This window comes from Mytilus edulis, chromosome 13, assembly GCF_963676685.1.
Source record: "Mytilus edulis chromosome 13, xbMytEdul2.2, whole genome shotgun sequence".
NCBI classification, from domain to species: domain Eukaryota; kingdom Metazoa; phylum Mollusca; class Bivalvia; order Mytilida; family Mytilidae; genus Mytilus; species Mytilus edulis.
In genome coordinates, this window is record NC_092356.1 from 68,732,802 (window position 1) to 68,759,528 (window position 26,727).

The 26,727-nt window shown below is 31.3% G+C and overlaps 2 protein-coding genes across 3 annotated transcripts in view; one reads left to right on the forward strand and one right to left on the reverse strand.

The window, feature by feature from the left end:
* Positions 1–7,612, reverse strand: part of LOC139501144 (putative leucine-rich repeat-containing protein DDB_G0290503) — a 46,851-nt gene extending 39,239 nt beyond the window's left edge. The window contains exons 1-3 of one of the 2 annotated variants that reach the window (XM_071290128.1): positions 7,431–7,612; positions 5,726–5,802; positions 3,966–4,169 (exon numbers count right to left, since the gene is read on the reverse strand). In XM_071290128.1, coding sequence (XP_071146229.1) covers positions 3,966–4,169; positions 5,726–5,802; positions 7,431–7,562 — 413 coding nt within the window. In that variant the 5' untranslated portion in view covers positions 7,563–7,612. The remainder of the gene's footprint in view (positions 1–3,965; positions 4,170–5,725; positions 5,803–7,430) is intronic. The other variant, XM_071290130.1, reaches the window with a different exon arrangement.
* Positions 7,613–11,991: 4,379 nt separating this feature from the next.
* LOC139501152 (thymidine kinase 2, mitochondrial-like) lies at positions 11,992–26,246 on the forward strand. The gene is made up of 10 exons (XM_071290145.1): positions 11,992–12,111; positions 12,782–12,822; positions 13,255–13,329; positions 14,062–14,115; positions 14,539–14,637; positions 15,328–15,401; positions 15,682–15,770; positions 16,552–16,631; positions 17,268–17,348; positions 24,797–26,246. The coding sequence occupies exons 1-10, from the start codon at positions 12,084–12,086 to the stop codon at positions 24,935–24,937; spliced, it is 762 nt and encodes a 253-aa protein (XP_071146246.1). The 5' UTR covers positions 11,992–12,083; the 3' UTR covers positions 24,938–26,246.
* Positions 26,247–26,727: the final 481 nt, after the last annotated feature.

Genomic DNA, 26,727 nt, shown 5'->3' on the forward strand with positions numbered 1-26,727 from the left:
TAGATACCCCAAAGATGATTGTGGCCAAGTTTGGATTAATTTGGCCAAGTAGTTTCAGAGGAGAAGATTTTTGTAAAAGATTACTTTAATTTACGAAAAATGGTTAAAAATTGACTATAAAGGGCAATAACTCCTAAACGGGTCAACTGACCATTTTGGTCATGTTGACTTATTTGTAGATCTTACTTTGCTGAACATTATTGCTGTTTACAGTTTATCTCTATCTATAATAATATTCAAGATAATAACCAAAAACAGCAAAATTTCCTCAAAATTACCAATCCAGGGGCAGCAACCCAACAACCGATTGACCGATTCATCTGAAAATTTTAGGGCAGATAGATCTTGACCTGATAAACATTTTTATTTTGTCAGATTTCCTCAAAATGCTTTGGTTTTTGAGTTATAAGCCAAAAACTGCATTTTACCCCTTTGTTCTATTTGTAGCCGTGGCGGCCATCTTGGTTGGTTGACCAGGTCACGCCACACATTTTTTAAACTAGATACCCCAAAGATGATTGTGGCCAAGTTTGGATTAATTTGGCCAAGTAGTTTCAGAGGAGAAGATTTTTGTAAAAGATTACTTTAATTAACGAAAAATGGTTAAAAATTGACTATAAAGGGCAATAACTCCTAAATGGGTCAACTGACCATTTTGGTCATGTTGACTTATTTGTAGATCTTACTTTGCTGAACATTATTGCTGTTTACAGTTTATCTCTAACTATAATAATATTCAAGATAATAACCAAAAACAGCAAAATTTCTTCAAAATTACCAATTCAGGGGCAGCAACCCAACAACCGATTGACCAATTCATCTGAAAATTTCAGGGCAGATAGATCTTGACCTGATAAACATTTTTACCCCATGTCAGATTTGCTCTAAATGCTTTGGTTTTTGAGTTATAAGCCAAAAACTGCATTTTACCCCTATGTTCTATTTTTAGCCGTGGCGGCCATCTTGGTTGGTTGACCGGGTCACGCCACACATTTTTTAAACTAGATACCCCAATGATGATTTTGGCCAAGTTTGGTTTGATTTGGCCCAGTAGTTTCAGAGGAGAAGATTTTTGTAAAAGTTAACGACGACGACGACGACGGAAGACGACGGACGCCAAGTGATGAGAAAAGCTCACTTGGCCCTTCGGCCCAGGTGAGCTAAAAACATATTCACCAAGTTTTATTTTGATATGAAAAGTAATAAAGAAGAAAATTGGGAATTATTAATTTTATTTCTTCAAACTTCCTGACTTATGTGACGTAGTTTAAGTCTTTAAGCATGCCGGGAGTGAAATTAATCTCATTTAAGTCTTGTTCGTTAACCATATAATAACGCTATTTAAAGCGCATCGACGACTTTTGGTGTAGCTATTAACCAACGAAAAATAAGTGATAGCCACGCAACTTTTCAAAGTAGATTGTAGGATTTATGTGTTTATTTTTTTATACGAACTTTAGTTATTAAAGTAAATAATACAACAGAACATTTTTATGATTTTTTTTCTACAAATACTTTAAGCAAACATAGAAAACTGACATGATTGATAGTGTATTAAATAAATTTTAAAAAATACATGTTTGTATTCTGACCTTTTTGCTGTTCATTCCATTGCTTGTGGAAATAAAATGTGCATTGTTTTGTGACAATTAGTGAATGTTGAATGCGTAGTTAAACTCAAGGTAATAAAAAGATTAGCCTTATGTAATTCTAATCTTTGATCTTCATGCAGTGAAATCTAGGCGTCACGGGTTCATCATTTTAGGTGTGAACAACATTTCGTATTACACAGGTATGGATGACAGAGTTTGATATACGGGAGTCAGTTATAGTTTTAGACATAGAAATGTGAGAAAAAGAAATAAAATTAATTTACGGGAGTACTAAGGTCGCACAATAACTGGAAAGCTGTTGTATATTTTTACATATTTATCATATTAAAGCTGTCTTTTAAATGAATTTTAACTTCTGATTACTTTTGTAACGATAAAATACTGAATTATTTTGATTGGATAAATTCATATATAAAAATAGCCTTCTAAACATGAGTGTATGAACTAAAAATTGTACTATTTTAAATTAGAATCGGCAACCTTTAATATTTCAAACAGATCGTTAACAATTGCATTTATATAATTTAGTCCATCCAAAGCGATCTTTATTTATCTATTTAGGAATTAATGTTCTCATCAAAATATTTTAAATCTCACAACGCATGAATACTTCAGCTATTTGAAGAAAAAAAAAGATGTTTAAAAAATTGACAGGAAATTTAAGGATCCTCTTGGAATGGTATCGAAATAATACAAACAGATATTATTTTCAATTTTTAAAAAGTATCAACCAAATGTATTCATAATTGGGAAAGTCCTTATTAAAACAGTCTTCGTCTCACACTTGAGCCAACGATGTTTAAAAAAAAAAACACAGAACAAATTTGTGTCATCCTTCCATATTTTTGAATGTAATTATATAAGTCTGTTTAAACTGGCAAGAAAACCCCTAAAGCGGACAAGCAGTTTATTCTTAAATTGCTGTCATTGAATATCTAGAAAGAAAATACATAACTTGGATGAACCAAAGCAAGTTATATATCGACCTGTATTTAAATCAAATTGGTTCTCTTCTTTTTTAGGTATACAATAGTCTATTGACATTCGATGATTACATACTGTTAGCATACGTGGACTAGTCTATTTATAAAACTTTTACCTCAATTTACACAAAATGTATGTTTCTTTCTTATGTTCAATGTATATATTTTAAATTTCGCTATAGTTTCGTAATGTTCTATCCAGGCGTATGAACGAATCGTCAACAAGTGCGCACATTTTTTTAAATCAATATTTCTGGTATGTTCCAATCTGTCCTTCACTTACAAGTATATTACATTTTCCCAAATTTACCCTTGGAAAAAATATGTAAAAAGAAGTTTATTTCATCAATTTTGTTTTTTGGGGTATTATCTTTATTTTTATAAATAATATTCTTTACACCAGAAATGTTATTTATAAACAAGCGTATGAGTTTAGTAATGACTAGTATATTATATCACTTTCGGACACGCAAGACAGAGATGTATATTATACACCTGATAGTTCAAAATGGAAAGTTTTAAGTTATCGGCTGTGTACACTGATCAATACCTTCACAAGTGAAACGATGCATGAACTTGCAAGCCCAACAGGAAATCGCTTGAATACCTGGACGTGTCACCCCTCACACCCCTAACAATACCTTTTGGAGTAATACCTTTAACCATGCTGGTGATCAGGTGAATATCCGAATTTATCTTAATAAAGTTTATTACTTTAAAGAATTATGAACAAATTAGATTTTCGAAAACAATTTTCACGGAACACTTATTTATTTATGATTTGAACTTTGACTTTTTAACTAATTCCAATATTAACAGTTTAAAAATAACAGACCGTGGTTATTTAAAAAAAAATAAGAACATTTTCCGTATCAAGTTAGTTATTTGGATAAAACAACAGTATGATTGACAAGATATCGACAAGCAATTAGGACTACATCGGTTACTGTAGTTTTGGTCCTTTGTGGTTTATAGACATATAGTGGTTTTTAAACGGACAAGGTGTCAAAATGGCGGCACGCAGAGGATTGATACTCGAAATTTAAAATCGATGGCGATCTCTTATCTAGCAAAATAAAACTTTAATATCTACGAAGTTGAGTTTTTATATACAGAATGGACATAATATCAATTTTTGATTTTTTTGCGAAGTTTCCCTTTAAGGACTAGATCCAAAAAGTAGGCTATTTTGTCAGGATTTTAGGTTCTGCAAGAGGTTTTACCATGTAGATTTACAATACATTGTGATTTCTGATATTAAGTGACAAAACAAGTGGCCTTAACCAGTTTTAATTTATAACAAAAAGTTACAAATTAAACATATGGTTCTTTTGTATTATCAATGACTTCATAAATATTGCAAACCTACTTTTTAGAGTTGAGCAACACAGACAGTAGGGTTTTCTTCCTGTTAAAAGACTTTGTGGTCCAGGCCTGAATGGCTTTATCATACGGGTTGTTAAGTTTGGTCTGTTCCACATCATACTGCTTTATAAACAGACAGGTGACCCAGAATGGGTTAGACGCTGACTCTAATATAGTACCATCTTCTAAGTTATAATGGGCTACAGACCTGAAAAAAATCATAAATATATATGGTGCCATCTTCTAAGTTATAATGGGCTACAGACCTGAAAAAAATCATAAATATGGTCCCATCTTCTAAGTTATAATGGGCTACAGACCTGAAAAAAATCATAAATATGGTGCCATCTTCTAAGTTATAATGGGCTACAGACCTGAAAAAAATCATAAATATGGTCCCATCTTCTAAGTTATAATGGGCTACAGACCTGAAAAAAATCATAAATATGGTCCCATCTTCTAAGTTATAATGGGCTACAGACCTGAAAATAATCATAAATATGGTCCCATCTTCTAAGTTATAATGGGCTACAGACCTGAAAAAAATCATAAATATGGTCCCATCTTCTAAGTTATAATGGGCTACAGACCTGAAAATAATCATAAATATGGTCCCATCTTCTAAGTTATAATGGGCTACAGACCTGAAAAAAATCATAAATATGGTCCCATCTTCTAAGTTATAATGGGCTACAGACCTGAAAAAAATCATAAATATGGTGCCATCTTCTAAGTTATAATGGGCTACAGACCTGAAAAAAATCATAAATATGGTCCCATCTTCTAAGTTATAATGGGCTACAGACCTGAAAATAATCATAAATATGGTCCCATCTTCTAAGTTATAATGGGCTACAGACCTGAAAATAATCATAAATATGGTCCCATCTTCTAAGTTATAATGGGCTACAGACCTGAAAATAATCATAAATATGGTCCCATCTTCTAAGTTATAATGGGCTATAGACCTGAAAAAAATCATAAATATGGTGCCATCTTCTAAGTTATAATGGGCTATAGACCTGAAAAAAATCATCTAGTGTGATTAAAAAAAACATTAAAAGTCCTTAACCAATACAATTTAAAATCCAAATATCTGATGATATATTGGGTTAACTGACCTTTTTTTATGGCCTATACATGTGGAAGGGTGAAATTTTAATGGTTTGTACATGTATGAAAATAATTTTAAAATTACAATCCTGATATATATATAGTAAAAATATACATACAAACCATTGAAATTTCACCAGTCCACATTAATGCTCAGTACCTTATTATTCTATTCATCAGTATCAGGTCAAAGCAAGTTGATCTGTAAATTTAACAGTCCTAAAAACTTTAAATTCTCTAGATAAGTTGAATTTTAAATTCAGATAGCCTTATGTTATACAAATTTATACATGGCTAGTTTGCAAAAATAACCTATATATATTGGCCATATGAATTACTGTTGATTTATTTATTTTCATGGATACCAGTTTTCATGGATAACAGTTTTCATGGATCCCAGTTTTCATGGATTGAGGAAAACTTGCAATTTCGTAGATATTTGATTTTGTGGTTTTCAAAAAGTCTATATATATAATCATACAGCAAATTCACAATTCATTGAACATTTAACTTCATGGTTTCACTGTCCAAACAAAATCCTGGAAAATTCAAAGTAAATAAGACAAATCTCATATTTCAACATTTAAGACCATTGCTTGAATCTATCTTCACCAAATGCTGATAAAAGTCACAAGCCTTTAATTCAAATACCTTTCATCAGATAACTTTTCATTATTAAGAAACAGGTCATCTAATTTCAAACTGTTTCTGCACTGTTTTTTGACGTTCTGAAAAAAGAGAGGTACAAAATTATATACATGTACATGTACAGAGAGTCTACAGCTAGTCTTGTTTGGACAGTTCTAAAATTTCGAGACAAGAGAATTCAAAGAGCTTACCGTAAAACAAACCAAGGGTAGCAGCTCCAATTTTAACAAGGTAAAATTAGTAGGGCTACTGTGGATTAAATATTATTTGAGAAACCTATTTTTGTGGATTAAAATCCAAGGTCTATGCGCATATTAAACAAAGGACACAGATGAATTCATGACAAAATTGTGTTTTGGTGATGGTGATGTGTTTGTAGATCTTATTTTACTGAACATTCTCTCTGCTTACAATTATCTCTATCTATAATGAACTTGGCCCAGTAGTTACAGTGGAAAATGTTTTGTAAACATTTACAATAATTTACAAAATTTATGAATATTGTTAAAATTTTACTATAAAGGTCAATAACTCCTTAAGGGGTCAATTGATCACTTTGGTCAAGTTGACTTATTTGTATGTCTTACTTTGCTGTACATTATAGCTGTTTACAGTTTATCTCTATCTATAATAATATTCAAGATAATAACCAAAAGCTGCAAAAGTTTCTTAGAATTACTAAGTCGGGGCCGGGGCAGCAACCAATCAACAGGTTGCCTGATTGGTCTGAAAATTTCAGGGCAGATAAATCTTGACCTAGTTGGCAATTTTATTCTGACCGATTTGCTCTAAATGCTTTGGTTTCCGAGATACGAGCAAAAATTATTATATATGCCTTACTGTTGATAAGACTGGTTGAAGGTCGTTGAATACTGTTAAACCCTTAGTTAATTATTTGAAAGTGTGAAACATTACACATGTCTCTAGTCATGCTAGTTGGATTCTGGAAATTCAACCCAAAAGAAGAAATCTAATAAAATGAAATCTGCTGTAATACCACAAAAAGTTCACTTGTAAATTATTTTTTAAACAACAGTTTCACTTGAACATTCTTGGAATCTTGCTGTAGGAGCATACCTGCCAACTGTCACTATTTGCAGGGAATTTCCCCATGGAGGCTCATAAAACTGAAATTTTTAAAGAGCAATATGTCCACAATTTTAACAAAACAATTATTTTACAATGAATTGAGGCTTATAAAAGTATGAAGAAGCCAAAAAACAACATTACACTGTATTTGAAGGCCCCCTTGAAGGTTTTTTAGGAGTATGGCAGCCATCTTGCACGCAAAACCGCTATGGGCATTTTGAAAACTTGGCAGGTATGTAGGAGTGTAAAAGATATTTCATCTGCTTCACTGGCAACTCATGCTTCATGTAATAAATCATTGTACTTTGAAGTCAGAATGCAAAAATATTGCAGCTGACTGTATATAATGACAAGAAAACTCAAATTGGCCATATGTCAATGTTGAATAATAATCTAAAAAAGTTGAATGAAAGTAGACACATTTAATTATTTGATAAGTGTAAAACATTCATTTGTGGTATTCCACGGTATAATTAGTATGGTTCTGAATAAAAAAAACATTCTTTAAAGATCGATATTTGGATTCTTTTTTACATCAATAAGCTTAGCCAGATTTCAAACCCACACTAACACATGGGTTTGTTTACAAACATTGTCATTTCCGGTTTAAAATATTAACCTCCTTGATGTTTCCTATTGTCGTCCCTGCATAATTAGCCACATCAACGTGAAGAAATCCGTATTCCTTAGATGCTGGATTGTACCTTGCTTTATTTCTTACAAATATTCGTATCTTTTTGTTCTGAAACATCTCCTCAGCATCTCAAACTTTTTCTCTGGACGAAAAGCGCGCGTACTAATTTGATTGGTTTGAAGAATGAAAAAGAAAAAACTATATTAAAATATTGAGATCTATGAATTGATTCACAGTTTTATTGTTACAATATCCAAGCAATGTGCTATGTATATGCATTTTTCTCCCTATTTTTCTTTATCTTTATTTTGCATGTGTGGTTTCGTCCCAATTACGTTTCGGTCCATCTTCCTTAGAACTACCGCATAACTCGGCCTAAAAAAAACTCGGCCTATCACATGGTCGGACTATCACAAACTCGGACTGAATAACAAATTCGGCCTTTTATTATCTACGAAGAGCACTCGAACTAGTATTTATAGATTGTATTGTTATTTTTTTTTAATTCACTTAATCTAGCTCTATACGAATTTTGTAAATGTGTTTGAGAATTTCTTATATGATATATAAAAAATTATCAACGGCAGGTAAAATTATATAAGAAAAAAATCTAGAGTTGGCGGAGATATCCGGGTGTCTTCATTTTGAAATCGAACACTGGGCAAAGTTAATTAGTATATACGACACTTTTAATAATAAATTTCAAACGAATAAAATTGAGAATTGAAATGGGGAATGTGTCAAAGAGACAACAACCCGACCGTAGAAAAAAAACAACAGCAGAAGGTCACCAACAGGTCTTTAATGTAGCGAGAAATTTTCCGCACCCGGAGGCGTCCTTCAGCTGGCCCCTAAACAAATATATACTAGTTCGGTGATAATGAACGCCATACTAATTTCCAAATTGTACACAAAAAACTAAAATTAAAATAATACAAGACTAACAAAGGCCAGAGGCTCCTGACTTGGGACAGGCGCAAAAATGCGGCGGGGCTAATCATGTTTGTGAGATCTCAACCCTCCCCCTATACCTCTAGCCAATGTAGAAGAAGTTTGCACCGTACGGTGACCTATAGTTGTTAATGTCTGTGGCATTTTGGTCTTTTGTGGATAGTTATCTCATTGGCAATCATACCACATCTTCTTTTTTATATTTGTGTGTATAACAAAACATATTCATCCGAAATTCAGAGTCATTAGATAAAAATAATGAGCATCGACAATAAGAAAAAAACAAAAATAAACGGCCCAACGTTTGTCTCAGATTTGACAATGTCCGTATTGACACTTGGGACACATTAAGCATGTAAACATGCATTTTAAAATCTTAAACCAAGGATTTATACAGTACTATACAAATCATTGGCTAAGATGAGTTGGTTTTTTTGTACAAATCAAATATAACCTTGTGGCGCAAATGAAATATTGGATTTTATAAAAATTGGCACAAACAAAATGCCCCATTTTAAGATCATTCTTAAGGTGTGTTTAATTGCTATGTCTGTGTCTGTAGTCACCTTCTAGATTTCAATGAACATAATATTTGTACAACTTGTAACTAATGAAGTGAAGAGTTTCGTAACTACAAATTTAATTAAATCTTGAATTAAATTATTTCATAGATACAAAGATTTGATTAGGAATTTGGCTATATATGTATGGATTGATTGATTGTGCTATTTCGTGGCGGTAAGTTTTTTGTTGGTGAATGAAACTGGAGTGGCAGGGGAATATCACAGACCTTCCGTAAGAAAACTTAAAATCCTAGTCAATTATAATGCCGGATTGCATGAAGTCGAGTCAATCACACATACATTAAAATATATAGTGCTTCAATGTTTGGCACCTTCACAAAAAAAAACATAAGTGCACTAGAACACGTACATTGTATTGCAACAAGATACATGATATGTAACAGACATCCCAACACCAGCAGTACATCTAGCATATGTTGAGCTCTAATTTAACCAGATATACAGCTTTTGATTTTATTTCTTCTGTCAAAACGTTTAAAGACTTGCATAAACAAACTACACCCAGACATCTCCAAATATACATCTTCATACAAAACCTCTCAATTGTGTTCATGTTTGATACCTACCCATACTTGTTGAAATAAATAGACTAGATCTACATGTAGAAACAAATAAAAGCATAATCTCACATCAAAAAGAAAAATTGTGAAATATCTATGTAAATTAAGGTTTTGTATAACAAGATCCTTTTGAACTATGATATAATTATGCCCCGATATAAATAGAACTGATTTTTTTATTTTTTTTTATTTCATAATTTGTGTCAGTCATGGAATTGCCAGTTTAAGTTCACAAAATTATTATTATTGTATTCATTAAGTATTTTTAAATTATCACACAGACTCTTCAATTTTAAATTGTTTTCCTCATGTTTAAAGTGACCCATACATTTATTTGTATTTTTTATATTTTTTATACTTAAATATAAATGAGTGCTGCCGGATTATTGAATTATTTTGTTTATAAATAACAAATTTTTATCACGATTTTTTTGTAGAACTCTATATCACCTTTTGTAGCTCACCTGGCCCGAAGGGCCAAGTGAGCTTTTCTCATCACTTTGCGTCCGGCGTCCGGCGTCGTCCGTCGTCGTCGTCGTCCGTCGTTAGCTTTTACAAAAATCTTCTCCTCTGAAACTACCAGGCCAAATTAAACCAAACTTAGCCACAATCATCATTGGGGTATCTAGTTTAAAAAACGTGTGGCGTGACCCGGCCAACCAACCAAGATGGCCGCCATGGCTAAAAATAGAACATAGGGGTAAAATGTAGATTTTGGCTTATAACTCTGAAACCAAAGCATTTAGAGAAAACTGACAGGGATAAAATTGTTTATTAGGTAAAGATCTATCTGCCCTGAAATTTTCAGGTGAATCGGACAACCGGTTGTTGGGTTGCTGCCCCTGAATTGGCAATTTTAAGGAAATTAAACCGTTTTTTGGCTATTATCTTGAATATTATTATAGATAGAGATAAACTGTAAACAGCAATAATGTTCAGCAAAGTAAGATCTACAAATAAGTTTGTGTGACTTAAATGGTCAGTTGATCCCTTAAGGAGTTATTGCCCTGTATAGTCATTTTTACCATTTTTCGTAATTTTTTCTAATCTTTTACAAAAATCTTCTCCTCTAAAACTACTGGTCCAAATTTAACCATACTTGGCCATAATCATCATTGAGGTATCAAATTTAAAAAATATGTGCGGTGACCCTGCCGACCAACCAAGATGGCCGCCATGGCTAAAAATAGAACATAGGGGTAAAATGTAGATTTTGGCTTATAACTCTGAAACCAAAGCATTTAGAGAAAACTGACAGGGATAAAATTGTTTATTAGGTAAAGATCTATCTGCCCTGAAATTTTCAGGTGAATCGGACAACCGGTTGTTGGGTTGCTGCCCCTGAATTGGCAATTTTAAGGAAATTAAACCGTTTTTTGGCTATTATCTTGAATATTATTATAGATAGAGATAAACTGTAAACAGCAATAATGTTCAGCAAAGTAAGATCTACAAATAAGTTTGTGTGACTTAAATGGTCAGTTGATCCCTTAAGGAGTTATTGCCCTGTATAGTCATTTTTACCATTTTTCGTAATTTTTTCTAATCTTTTACAAAAATCTTCTCCTCTAAAACTACTGGTCCAAATTTAACCATACTTGGCCATAATCATCATTGAGGTATCAAATTTAAAAAATATGTGCGGTGACCCTGCCGACCAACCAAGATGGCCGCCATGGCTAAACTGAATAGAACATAGGGGTTAAATGTAGATTTTGGCTTATAACTCTGAAACCAAACCATTAAATGGGGGTTAAATTGTTTTGCAAGTCAAGATCTATCTTCCCTGAAATTTTCAGATGAATCCAACAACTGGTTGTTGGGTTGCTGCCCCTGAATTGGAAATTATTAAGGAAATTTTGCTGTTTTTGGTTATTATCTTGAATATTATTATAGATAGAGAAAAACTGTAAACAGCAATAATGTTCAGCAAAGTAATATCCACAAATAAGTCAACATGACCAAAAAGATCAGTTGACCCCTTAAGGAGTTATTGCCCTTTATATAGTCAATTTTTAATAATTTTGTAAATTTTGTAAATTTTTGTAAATTTTAACAAAATATTTTCCTCTGCAACTAATGGGCCAAGTTCATTATAAATTGAGATAATTGTAAGAAGCAAGAATGTTCAGTAAAGTAAGATCTACAAACACATCACCATCACCAAAACACACATTTTGTCATGAATCCATCTGTGTCCTTTGTTTAATATGCACATAGACTAAGGTGAGCGACACAGGCTCTTAAGAGCCTCTAGGTTTTTTTTTTATCTTAATCTTATGTTATCTTAGAAACTAAAAACAAATTAATACCTACCGCTTTTGCGTAGTAAACATCAGCATTATAGTCTTAATAATGATATACGGATAGGGTCGATTCGATAAGAGTTTAAGGGTCGAAATAAGCAGGTTCTTGTAAATGCGGTGAATACTATTTATTCATTTGATTGGCTAATTTGGAGTTCAGCGGGACATGTGAAATATTGCGCCAAATTTTATGTAAACAAAGAACTATCAACTTCATGTACAGGATCAGCAAAGACGATGATTGGGCTACAACATTTAAATCTAGGTTCTTTTACGATTTCTTTATATTCTATTTATACGGTATTTACCAAATACATTTGCGTGAATAAAGAAATCAACAGACCAACAAAGAATCATTTAAATTGTTAAAAAAATACTGATAAAAAAGGGGTAGGATAGTCGTTTTGTGGAGATTTTCCTGGCTGCTTGCCAATTAAAACATTTCTTATTCTACGAAGTAACAATATGATTATCATATTATATGACAAACAATTATAATAAAACACAAGGGGGGAGTAAAAAATTTATGCCCTTTACTGGCTTTAGACTTTATAGTCTTTACTACAAGGGATAGATTTTCATTTTTGTATACCGTTAGCATCTAATTGAAAAAAGTTTTACCCCGATTCATCATAAATTATAACCTTATCATGATTCATCAGAGGTCTCAAATATATTGTTAGCATCATATTTAGAAAAATTCATCAGGATGCGTCAAAATCAGTCAAATTTTTTATCGTCCAATTCAAGAGGCTAGTAATGGCCATGCACCAAAAATTGTTGTTTGATGTCATTTGGTGAGAATGTTTACCTTTAAAAGTCATGAAAGTATCCCCATTCCTACATACAAAAAAACCCAGGGCTATGACTTTACCTATGAAAGGATGTGGTGTTATAAAAATGTTGTATAAAGTTTTACTTTCTTTTATTTCCAGAAAATGTCAAGAAACCTTCTAGTAAAGATAAAGGCTTCACAGTAAGTACAAGTTACAAATATATTGTTTGTGTTTCTGAAGGCAGAAGCAGGTAAGTTAGTAAAACTTTATTTTGATTCAGCATAGTTACAAATGAGCTTAACACCGAATAGAAGCTATAAAACCTGACTCTGTTAGCTAATGAGAGAAAACTTCACAAGAAACCAAATGATGCAGAATTTTACAAGTCTCACCACCTTCAACAATGATTAAAAGCTATGTAAGGCCCTGGAATGAAAATTAAAAAAAAAACTAATAGCCTGATTTATGTTCAAAATAATGACTGAAAAACAAATATGATGTACAGGAACAAACATGACAAATGACAGCTAATTACAACAAATACAACAAGCAATATTATATTTTTTTGAATGTCTATTCATCTATAACAACAAACATTACATCATTACATCACAAGTTACTAATTTTTGCAGGTTGCAGTGGAAGGAAATATTGGAAGTGGAAAGAGCACATTTTTACAGTATTTTAAAAACTTTCCAGAAGTTGATGTAAGAATTACATGTCTTTTTAATACAAGAAATATTAAACATTATTTTGATTTGAATGAGTAAAATTGTTTAATAATTAAAAATCCGAAATTGGTTATCTTGCAGTATTTAAAAACAGTAAAACAAGTCAGCTTCTACTCTTAGTTATTTAGTATTGAAATGTTTCTTACATTTATCTAAAACTGTGTAAATAAAAAAGACAAATACATTTTTTTATACTATATTTTCCTGCAATTAGTCTTGGCAGGAATCCATGGAACTTAAGGACCCTATTTATATTTGAGTGGGGTCTGGAGATATAACTAAATACAATTTTGTGCCAATGTCTGTTAGAGAATAGAAGAGTTAGATTAAATGCCATATAACTTGTATTTGTTATGGTTTAAAAATTACATGAATAACTAAGTAATTGTGTCCATTTTAAAACATATTTATTTCTATTACTGTAAACCAATTAATATTTATGTTAAAGGTTTTTTGTAGCTCTTTTGAGTAGAAAAATAATGTAAATAAATTGTTACAAACTTGTTTAACTTATTTTTAACTAAAAAATGTATAGCTACATCAAGTAAATGTTAAAATGCTTTTTTTTTTAAATAATCTGATATGCAAGGTAAATTAAGAAAATGTAAAAGTGGTGAAATGCTAAATATTTAGCATCTGAAAAAAAATTTGCTTAAATTACCAGATATATATGGTAACTATGTAATGTTGATTTGTTTGTATTTATAGTTGATACCAGAACCTGTCAGTAAATGGAAGGATGTCAATGGCTTTAATACTTTGGTATGTGTTATCTTATTACCTCCCTTAGGTGATTTAAAAAAAAAAGTTTCACAATAACAAGTTTGCTGGCCAGTGGCTAATGCAAAATATTACCACAATCGAGTAGAATTTGAATAATTACAATTTTATTATAGAAAACTCAACAAAAAATTTTGGTTTCACTGCTTATCTTTGTTCTTAGATTTTATAAAATAATGTAAATTCAGAAATTATTGCAAATGATCCAACTGGGTGAACATCACAATAATAAGACCTAACATTCTGATATTAGCATGCACATTTTTTTGAGACTGATATTCTTCAAAAATCCCAATAATAAATGCACAGATTGTCACAAATGTTTTTGAGTTTACAGTTATCAGAGGATGACACTTCTTTATGCTTGAAGAGTTTGATGACAACTATTCTGTATTATTTTTGCAGGAAATGATGTATAAAGATGCCAGTAGATGGAGTCTGGCTTTCCAGTCCTATGTACAGCTTACAATGGCAGAGGGACACAGAAAAGATCTCAAAGATAAGGTAAAAACTGTTACAATTGTATTCCTGAGTTATGTCCCTTTATAAGGTAAAAACAGTTACAATTGTATTCCTCAGTTATGTCCCTTTATAAGGTAAAAACAGTTATAATTGTATTCCTCAGTTATGTCCCTTTATAAGGTAAAAACAGTTATAATTGTATTCCTGAGTTATGTCCCTTTATAAGGTAAAAACAGTTATAATTGTATTCCTGAGTTATGTCCCTTTATAAGGTAAAAACAGTTATAATTGTATTCCTCAGTTATGTCCCTTTATAAGGTAAAAACAGTTATAATTGTATTCCTGAGTTATGTCCCTTTATAAGGTAAAAACAGTTACAATTGTATTCCTGAGTTATGTCCCTTTATAAGGTAAAAGCAGTTACAATTGTATTCCTCAGTTATGTCCCTTTATTAATGGAACATCACAGAATTTAACATTTATTTTCAAGCTCAGGCATCTGTCTCATTTATCAGAGTTCTCAAAATCTTTTAGAAGAAAATATGCAGGTCCTCACTATCATTTCTATTGCAAATTCTCACAAATGTGGTGGTCTAATCCTTAGGACCACCACTTATCCAGAACTCTGCATTTATAAACTAGAGTAATTAATTAACCATATTTACCATATATATATCACCTGTTTGTATTCATAAATTTTTACCATACCTTACAATGAGTGTTTTTTTACAGCACAAGTCTTTAAAGATGATGGAAAGAAGTATATTCAGTGCCAGATATTGTTTTGTAGAAAATCTCAGAAGACAGTAAGTTTTAATTATAAATGTTACACATCTTTACAGTAAGGCAATAAGTTTAACATCGAGAACATTGAACACAAAAAAGTAAGAATCATGTATATATTATCAGATTACAAACAATTATTATGTCTGCGCCATCTAGATCAAGTTTAATTTTTGGTGGCGTCATTTTTACCATTCTGGAGTTATGTCCCTTGTGTTACATATTTCATTCTCCCTGTATTTGCTTTAAATTTGGAAAAATAAATAGTTATGTATTAACATATATTTGAATTCTTTTATTTAGGGATCTAATGGCAGAAGTAGATTACTGTATTTTATCAGAATTTTACAAATGGATTTTAAATCATGAAGATACCAACATTGATCTTATTGGTAAGTTTTAAATATTAATGGTAGAAAAAAGAAATTTTCTAAAAGCAGTATTTTTCTTCAAGTTTCTTTTTAATATTTTTGTTATAACTTAAAGACAGAAGTTCCTTTGAGAAAGTGAAGTGTTGTTTTACCAAAAAAGCTGTAAATTATCAATAGACTACTTTCGATGTCTCTTACCAGAAAAAAAATTCAATCGTGCATGCTTTTATGACTTCATTAAAACATAGAAGAGGAATGCCTGTAGCCCTGCACTATTAACCTGTCATTGTGCAGGATAGACTAACAATAATATTTATCCCATAGGTACTTATTCACAATTCCCAATGATAGCAGTGCTGATTGTCAATTATAAGAACTTAATTTGCTAAATAATTCATGCAATATAGCATCATATTTTTCCAACCACTCGCTCAACATCAGACTTGCATGATGATGTCCCAAAGCACATGAATGATGTTTACTAGATCCTAAGTTTTTGACGGAAATGCATGGAACTCTAAAGTTGTCCCTTGTGGGCAGAGGAAAGCTTGTTTATTATGAATTTGAAAAGTCAATTAAAAAAACAGAACACATATCTTTATCTGTCCATCAAACAGAATTGATCATACCCGATGTCTTCATTTTCATAATTCATTAATAATCATATTTGTGTAATAAGATAATGACTAGATTGCCAAGTGATAATTTATATCTATGATCAATGATCTATTAAAGATGATTCCATGAGAACATTGTTGTAAAACTCAGTTATTTGACACTTGAATTTTGTCTTGTTTAACAGTTTATCTTAGAGCAGATCCACATACATGTCAAGAGAGAATCAGGAAGAGAAACAGACATGAAGAAAAAGATGTGCCAATTGTAAGAACCATTTTGTAGAGAAATTAGTATTTGATTGATTTGAATTGATAAAAAAAAAATGTTGATCAATAATTCCAGATATTGTTTAATACAATTAAGAGATTAACGTTTTACCTTTGAAATTTATATCAAAAAAAGAAGAGCTTGGGGATTTTCTCATGTATTGAACATGTTGAAGACCAATTGGTTGGCTTCGACTGTTTTCTGCTTTTTGGTCGGGTTGTTATCTTTTTGACACATTCTCAATTTTATTGAGCAATTAATTAAGTTTTAAGTTACAGCTGTCCTTTCTTCTAAAGCATTAAATTGAAAAACAGATAAATTTAAATTGATTAATAAAAAAAGTAAAAAATAACACCAATATTTGATATTGTGAAGTCCACACTTTCACCACTCATTTTCCATTAACAGTCTACTGATGAAGACTATATGTTTCCATCTTTTTGTTATATGTTTATCTGGGTTGCTGTCTAACAGTCTACTGATGAAGACTATATGTTTCCATCTTTTTGTTATATGTTTATCTGGGTTGCTGTCTCACAGTCTGTTTAGTATGTTGCTGTCTCATTGTCTTAAATGCTTTTATTTGTACTATAGTAACAACCAATGAATGTAACACAACTTATATACTTTCAGGAATATTTACAATCTTTACATGACCTCCATGAAGATTGGTTAATGCACCAGAAACAGTTTGAATTGCCTGCTCCAGTAATTGTAAGTATTAAGGTGTTAACCACATAGAATCATTCTTATTATTAGATCAAACACAATATTACACACATATTAACCAACAATGAACATTTATGATCCATTGTTATATTGTCTCCTTGAAATTGTATATTTGTCATTTTAAGAAGGTGACCTATACCAGCAGCACATTTCTGTTCACCTTTTTTGTCAAGTTTGACTTTAGTTGGAAAAGTGAGACATAGCGATCCTACATGTCGTTGGCGGCTTCCACAAATATTCACTCTGGTTGAAGTTTTTGAAATTTTAATAACTTTCTTAAACTATTCTGGATTTCTACTAAACTTGTACAGAAGCTTGTTTATGATCATAAGATAGTATCCAGAAGTAAATTTTGTAAAAATAAAATTCAATTTTTTCCTTATTTTACTTATAAATGGACTTAGTATTTTTGCCGGGAAATATTACATTCACTCTGTGGTAAAAGGTTTAAAAATTTTAATAACTTTCTTAAACTATCCTAAGTTTGTACCAAACTTTGACAGAAGCTTGTTTATGATCATAAGATAGTATCTAGAAGTAAATTTTGTAAAAAAATAAATCTATTTTCCTTATTTTACTTTTAAATGGACTTAGATTTTCTGCCAGGAAACAACACATTCACTCTGTGGTTAAACTTTTTTAAATTTTAATAACTTTCTTATACTATTTTGGATTTGTACCAAACTTAGACAGAAGCTTGTTTATGAACAAAAGCTAGTATCTAAAAAGAAATTTTGTAATAAAATAAATCCATTTTTTTCTTATTTTACTTTTAAACGGACTTAGATGTTCTGCCAGGAAGCAACACATTCATTCTGTGGTTAAACTTTTTTAAATTTTAGTTACTTTTTTATACTATTTTTGATTTGTACCAAACTTGGACAGTAGCTTTGTTTATGATCAAATGCTTGTATCTAGAAAGAAATTTGGTTTTCTTCCAGTTAACATTACATTCAGTCTGCAGTTAAAGTTTTTAAACATTTTTTAGATTCATAAACTATCCTGGACTTTTACCAAACTTGGACAGAAGCTTCTTACAATTAAAAGATAGTATCAAGAGGAATATTTTTATTGATTTATTTCCTCATTTTTTTAAAGGCAGTGCTTTAAGGCCTGACTTTCAAGTCATGAGGTTAATCTTTTCATACGCAATCTATGCAGGGGGTCTTTTGGCCAGAAAAAGATCCGGAAATGTTCAAATTTCTCCTCTTCTTTTTATGGTATGATATGGTTTTTGTTTCTTTCATTTACATTGGGGACTAAAGAAACGATCAGTGTGTATTGTTCGTTTTATAGAACTTGTTATTAATGTGTATTTTGCATTATAAGCAGTCAACCTGACTACAAACTATCATTATTTGTATTCCGTGTGGAAAGAGGTCGGGTCAATTTCGAGTGTTATCTGAGATCTAAAGATTTTTTAATTAGTTCAGACGTTGATATAACAATGAAAAGTCGACTGAACATGATTAATATTGCATCTTCTATAATTCAAAGCGGAATTCAGTTTATAAACGAGAAACCGTAAAGCGTTTTCAATTTCGGTATTAGTTATGTATGTTGTCTACGTATTATCCTGGTTCCCGGTACTACGTTCCGGGTATTAGCTATTTGATATATCTGATGTGTAACATTACGATCAGGTACCAGCCAATCTACGTGTGTATGTGTACATGATTTCCCGCCAAAATGACCGACTTACAGCTATGGAAAAATAGTCCATAAACGTTCCGTATAATGATATGCAAATTCATAATTAATCGTAACTTTTTTTATCTTTATATAATAAATATAACAAAATGGATTCCACAAAATTGAAAATAGCATTATTTTACGAGGATTTCTAATATTTTTTTCACTTCCGGGCGCAGTAATACGTATGTTTTGAAGAAGCTCGAAGAAATTGACAAAGTGAATTGAGAAGGAAACGGATAGATATACGTCCTTGCTATCAGGTAAAACAATTTAAATGTACAGAAAAAACACATTTACTTCACACAAATAGTACAGGCTTAAGCATTTTATTGTCTTATACACGACTGTAGTCTAGTGTTTAAACGACGGCGGTGACCTACAAGGTAAGGGTCATACTGGGTCAAGTCTAAATATGTAAACATATCCACGTGCTATTAGGTAGAAAGCATCGTAATGCAATATCTGCATTTTTTCCTCCTTTATACATCGTTTAACCAGATATATTTCTCTTTCAAATACACTTAAACACGGGTTGTATGTACGTATCTTTTCTAGTGTTTTCTTTCCTTTAATATTAAAGTTCATTTGTTGATGTTTAAATATTTTTGAACGACTGAACACAGGAGTGAATGAATGCAACAATGATATATACTGAAGACTTGGGCTGTACAATGATAGTGTACGTATATCATACTGATAATTATTCTAGCAGTAATTATGTTAATTTAGGATGTAATGACAGAAATTCATGAGCTATGCCTCAGGCTTTCTGAAAAAATATCAATGACAATGTAAACAGGAACAAAACATTGACACGAATGATGCTCTCTTCTATGTTACAGTTATTTAGGTATGTGTGTTGCACAAGTTTCAAAAAAACTTAAGTTATAAAACTTTTTTTCAGGGCACAAAGAGACTTGTCTACTGCCATACCAATCCTATTTTCATGCACCATTTGCAAGCAAGAGACTGAATGGTTTGCAAAATTAAAAATCAGGACGGTGTCGAATTAAACCAAAAGAACTAAACTGGATGAATATTGTAGGAGAAATCTAGAGGAAAGTTTTGATTTGTGAAATTGGTTTTCTTGAAAAGTCATTCATCCTAGCCTGCAGGAAGGAACTATAACTGTCCACCACCAACTGACGAGCTAATGTTGAGCTTCACATGGAATTACTCAAATACCATCAATGTCTATGTTTTCAGCACAGATTTCACAAGTTATGACACAGCTGTGCTTTTTTTTTTATACCTGTTAAAGAGTTGTATACTAAATTTTTTTTTTTTTATCAATAAATATATCTTGAGTCATTTAAGAACTTGTATTTTGCCAAAAGATGCATACTAGTGAATGAAAGTGGTGCAGTTCATTTTGCTTTGGTATATAGAATTGAATTACAATTGTTCATGTTATTGGAATGCATATAAAAATAAGGAGATGTGGTACAATGTATATACATGATATTTAGTGAGTTTATCAAGCAAAAGTGAATAAGAAATAGGTATAAGCAGTTACAGGTACTACTGTACAATCTCAAACAATGAGAAAAACTCATACCGTAAAGAGAATTTCATATTTACAAGTAAGTTTTGTTTTTGCGTTGAATAATTTTCTTCTATTGTTTTAATTGCAAATATGGGAAGTGGTTAAAATGCTAATGAGACAGCTGTTATGGCCACAGAGCCTTAATTGAAAACTTCTTTTTCATTCATACCGGTAGATTTTGCCTGGAGTTAGAAACATATCTGCCAACTTTTCAAAATGCGCAAAACCTTCAAGGGGGCCTTCAAATGGAAGCAGGACAAGTCGCCCCACTGGCTAATCGCCATCTTTTAAAAAAACCGCCACAAACTGATTTATCAAATCGCCCCACATGTGAAATTGGTTAAATCATGTTAAATAATGTTAAATATTACTCCTGCAAACCCGCCCTACTTATAAAAAAACGGTAATATTTAGATTAATATATATATATATAATTAAAAATAAAAACTCGCACCACTTTAATGAAAACTAATCTACACAGAATACAAACAAACCGAAAATTTATTTAATTACTATTATTGATATACTGAAATTATAATTCTAAAAAAAAAATGTATTGTTGAAGAATAACTGAGTTTTGAAGCTTAGTTATTTGCATAACAATTGAAAAGAAACCTGTTAATTGTATCATAATGCAATATAAGGAATTTAACTTATATTCAACGGGATAACATCTTTTTCCATAAGTGGGGAGAGTGGCAAGACCTTTTCAGCTTTTGGTCTTCGGTGCTGTGCGGCTTTGTGCCTTTTTCACTTTCGATCTTTTATATCTGGGCGTTATGTATTCGGGTTTAGTTTTCTGTAATTAGTTAATACTTCAGTTTCTTTATGTATATCTCTTTCATATTCATTTGATAAAATTTACTGTTTGCAATAGCATGAATTGTTCTATATAATAAGAATGTTCTTATCCCGGGCATAAAAACAATGTCGTATTTGGCGAAACCTTTTCAACTTTTTATCTCCAGTGCTGTACAACTTTGTACTTTTTTCTCTTTCGATCTTTTATATCTGGGCGTCACTTGTAAGTCCTGTGTGGACAAGGCGCGTTTTTGGCGTATTGAATTTTAAACCTGATGCATTTTGTTATCTATTAATCATGTTTTTCTTTGTCTAATATGTTCTCCTATTTATTTGTATTGTAGTCCTGTAATATGTTGTCATTTCAATGTTATATTTAACTTTGCCATTAAAGTGCGAGGTTTGGCATGCCACAAAACCAGGTTCAACCCACCACTTTTATTCCCTTTAAAAGTGTCCTGTACCAAGTCAGGAAGATGGCCATTGTTATATTATTGTTCGTTTCTGTGTGTGTTGCATTTTAACGTTGAGTCGTTTGTGTTTTCTCTTATTTTTGAGATATTGAGATCAGACGTGGCACGGTACTTGTCTATCCCTAATTCATGTATTTGGTTTTCATGTTATATTTGTTATTCTCGTGGTGTTTTGTCTGATGCTTGGTCCGTTTCTGTGTGTGTTACGTTTCGGTGTTATGTCGTTGTTCTCCTCTTATATTTATGCGTTTCCCTCAGTTTTAGTTTGTTACCCCAATTTTTTTTTTGTCCCTGGATTTATGAGTTTTGAACAGCGGTATACTACTGTTGCCTTTATTTGGCATTACTAAATTCATCCTGGTTAATAATATATTTATCTAGATTTCACTGATTTCCATTAGGTGGGACCAGTTGGCAGGAGTAATATTAACGGAATTTAACTTAGGCCAAAATAAATAAATAGTGTGTTTCCTATTTCACCCCGAAAAAAATTAGGTAGGGTAGGTAGGTAAAACATTTTATTTTATGAAAACTTTTTATTTTTTTCTATCGATGACAGCAGAAAAAGTTTCCAAATGAAATCATTTGATGAGCCTGCATGCTTCTTTGATAATACATGTAGTACTAAAATCTACAGCTTTTTCTGTTTTCTGTCACACAGGGTATGCATGTGGGAACAGATTCCTACCCCTTTTTTTTAGTAGTAAAAACACTGAAAATTGATGCTAAGCAACAACTTATTATGATTGTTCGAGGGGTAGTACTCTTGCACCCTCTTTATTTAATGAACAGATGTGTTTTGATGTTCGACTTGTTGACAGAATTTAATCTTGATGAGTGGGGTTCTGACAATATTGTTAAAATTTCAGGTTTTGAGAATAGTGAGAATTTTTCTTATTAAATTTATGGGAAAAAAATGTAGATATTTTAATAGGACATGATTTTTTCCTTCTCTTTCTTCTTCTTTTCCTTATAAACTGTTGTGGGACCAGCCTGGAAAAATTTAAAAGAATAAAAAGTAGACATGGTGCAGGGGCAGATTCATTTATTAATGAACATGAATCATACACCATGTCTGCCTACTGGAGAAAGCTTTCTGTTTCTTTTTACACATTGTCAATTTTTAGTATTTCCTGTCTTTTTGTATCACTTTACTAATGTATTTGACGTTGACATGACTATTTCTTTGTTTTCTAGCTGTGTGCAGTTTATTTTGAAAAATCCTAGGATTTTTACCGAGTCACTGTGGATTTTAACAGTAAATTAACTCATTTTACTCTTAAATATTTTGCAACCATGTGATTATATTTTGCATATTTGACAGCCAATATGCTGCACGGTTGTTCAAAGCCATGCATGTTTATTTAAAATCTAGGTTCTTGAAACGCTTGACTTATCCGTATTGGTCATTGCTATCAAACGTTTTGAAGATAGTTTTCTAAACGAAGAGTCGGATCCGGAAAGAACGAAAAATCCGGATTTTTGATATTTTTTTTATTTTTGTCAATAAAATGTTTAGGGTCGGCGGCAGAAACAGAGGTAGGGTCGGGAAACCGGAAACACACTATTTATTTATTTTGGCCTTATATACAACGGGATAACATCTTTTTACATGAGTGGGGCGAGTTGGCATTAGTAAATTCTTCCTGGTTAATAATATATTTATTCATGCATAAACAAGCTCATTGCCATTGTTGAATTAATTGTTTTCTTTAAAATAGTCGACAAAATTGCTCCATTTGGGAGCCTCGAGCTCGATGGGGGAAATACTCTGCAAATACTGACAGTTGGCAGGTATGGTCATCAAAAAAGTTGATGTGTTACTATGTACATTTACCATTATGTTACTTGATGTTCTTGCTATACACACAGTACAGAGACTAGTCAATCTTTGTGAACTTCTTTTTATGGGAGTCATAGAATATGCGTATACAATCAATAATTAAAAATAGTCTATTTATATTGAAAAGGAAAAGTTCTTATATGTCTAAAGAAGAGGGACGAAAGACACATAAGGGACAGTCAAACTCATAAATTTAAAGCAAACTGACAAGGCCATGGCTAAAAATGCATTTCATGGCGAGGCACAGAAAATATACTGGAAACAGTAGACTATAGATATAGGTGAACTAGGTACAAAAGAACTCTAAATCTTAAATTCTACAAACCACCTCTGTTCTATGGAAGATAATGATATAACTGGACTAGAAATACACACAACCTGTAATTAACTGCCTTTACAGCGCTTTCACGCTTTGATTTAAGTCAGTGATTAACAGAAAAAGTAGGCGAGGCACTGTGTTATAAATTTTTATTGGAAAAGAATCTCCCCTGGTGAAAGTATAGGAAAACTGCATATGTGTTCAATCAATCTTAAAGTGAGGACAATTATCTCAACAACATTACAAAAAATACTTTAAAAATCTGGAAAATTCCAATTGTTTTCACCACTAACTTTTATTATTACTCTTGATGTGTTACTTCAAAAGAAGAAATTTAAAAAAATTATTGTGATGTTTTTATAAATGCAAATAATGCGACTAGGTTGGAATCTGAACAATAAGAACTTGCATTCTTACCTCTGGTTCATATATCTGTATACCGAGTTATTTGACATCACAAAAATTAATCTAGCAATTTTGTTCATTTCTAAAAATGCAATAATAAATGCGTGTAATAATGACATAAATAGACAAAATTTGACAGAAGACATAACAAATGTACCGTAAATTTTAAAATAATTTCTGAAAGTACAAAAGTTACAAATCTTTTGACCAAAATGATATATCAGCTTAAACATTGTAGATCATCATGCAGAACTTTAAATCTTTTGACATACATTGAAATTAATTGTTGATTAGTATTGTATTGTAAAAAAAACAACACCTCCAATCTGTATTTCAAATGTGTGTTTGCAGGTGATAGAAGCTAATGAAGATATAACTAAGTTGTACCCAAAGTTTAACCAGTGTAAAGAAGAAATATTCTCAAAAATTCAGTCCTTACCATCGATGGAAGAATTGGAGAAAGACATTTTCAAAGAAGTGAACCTGTCGTAGCATAACAGATTGTTAGGAAAGTTAATGGATGTACAAATAAATGTCTATATGTAGTGCTAATGTATAGTAGCATGTTATCTATATTTATAGAAGCATACATGTCAGTGTCTATATACCATGATTACAGTTATAAGGAATGAATTGTTTTAGTCCCCATATGATTTATTGTAAAAAAAACTTTTTTTTTCAAGTAGTTAAAAACCGCTTAAATTTGTTTTATATTTTAAATCCAACAAATTTTTCAAGGATTATTATGAAAATTGTGGACAGACATGTTTTGCAAAAAAATGAAACTCACTTTAAAAAGTTAGCATTTTCTGAAATAACAATAATTATTAAAGTATTATTTTTGTCCATTGTTCATCAATGATTATAATGAATTTCAAAATTTACGGTACATTTGTTATGTCTTCTGTCAAATTTTGTCTATCTATGTCATCAAATTTTTTTACAAGTAACATCAAGACGAATATTTTTTAACATCTTAAATTTTAAAAAGTACAGCGAGAAGTTTTTAGAACCCTATTTTAGAAGTTCATTTTCTGAAAACCAACATGTTATCTTTTCATTTGATTAGTTTTGCAACATCTTATACATATCCTTCTAAAATTCCTCATATCTTTTCTACATTAATTTTAATGGAATAACCCTTGATCAATATTTTAATTGTATTAATTGTTTAAGTAGATTAGCATTGAAAGGGTCAGGGCTTTTCTAAACATAATAAATGGGGAGTCCTTTTATTTTCATCAACCGTATATAAAAATATCAGCTGAGCAACACAGGCTCCTTGAAGCCTATAGTTTACTTATATTTCTTACAAAATTCTAAACAAAATGCAATTCACCTGTATTTAATGTATTTTTTTGCCTTAAACCCCATAACGCAATAAATTTTTGAACGGCCCTGAAGCAGTCTAAACTGTTTCATATTGCATTTTTGAGAAATTGTTTTGTTTTCTGAAAGTTTTATAAAGTAATGTGAAAAAATGTAAGGGTTGTTCCAGAAAATACTATGTACCCCCAAGGATAGCATTTGTTTTTAACACCAGCCACCCATAGAAATAAAAAAAAAAAAAAACAACACTCTTTTTGCATTTTGGTATTTCAAATACAACCACCAACATAAAATTTTAAAAATTGCCTTCCCTGTTCCCTGGGGTGGTGGAGACGTAGTATTTTCTTGAACAGAAAACTGTTACTTTGTGTTCATTTGAGTTACACTTTTACATATATCTAGGTATGGTACGTTTTTTCACAATCATATAAGAACATGCTTTAATTAACCTTTTATCTCCGTTGAAATGAAATTTTATGGTTATATAAGTTTTATTAGTATTTAATTGTTATCATCAGTTTGTTAAAGATAAAATACATGTATTGTTAGTGGCTGTATTTTACTGATTGTTACACCTTTACCAGGATATATTTTAATGTTAACTATTATTATTCTATACTAGGTTTTATAGAAGTGTTTGAAATAAGACTTCAGCACATGTGTTAATCACATGTTATTGTCACTCAATGTTATCATTCTAATTTTAATGCTTCGGTTAACAAACTAATTGCTCAGGTTTTATTGTATTTGAAATTTAAAACAAACTTCTGTTTAGCTTTTATATAATAGATATGTTAATTTGACCACTTAATCTCTCTATTGACAAGCTTACCGGTACCATGCTGTTCACAATTGGAAACCACACATTATACCATTCAGCCATACATCAAAACATAGATATCCATTGAACATTATATCATTTGTATTGATATATTAGGCCCTACACATCCACA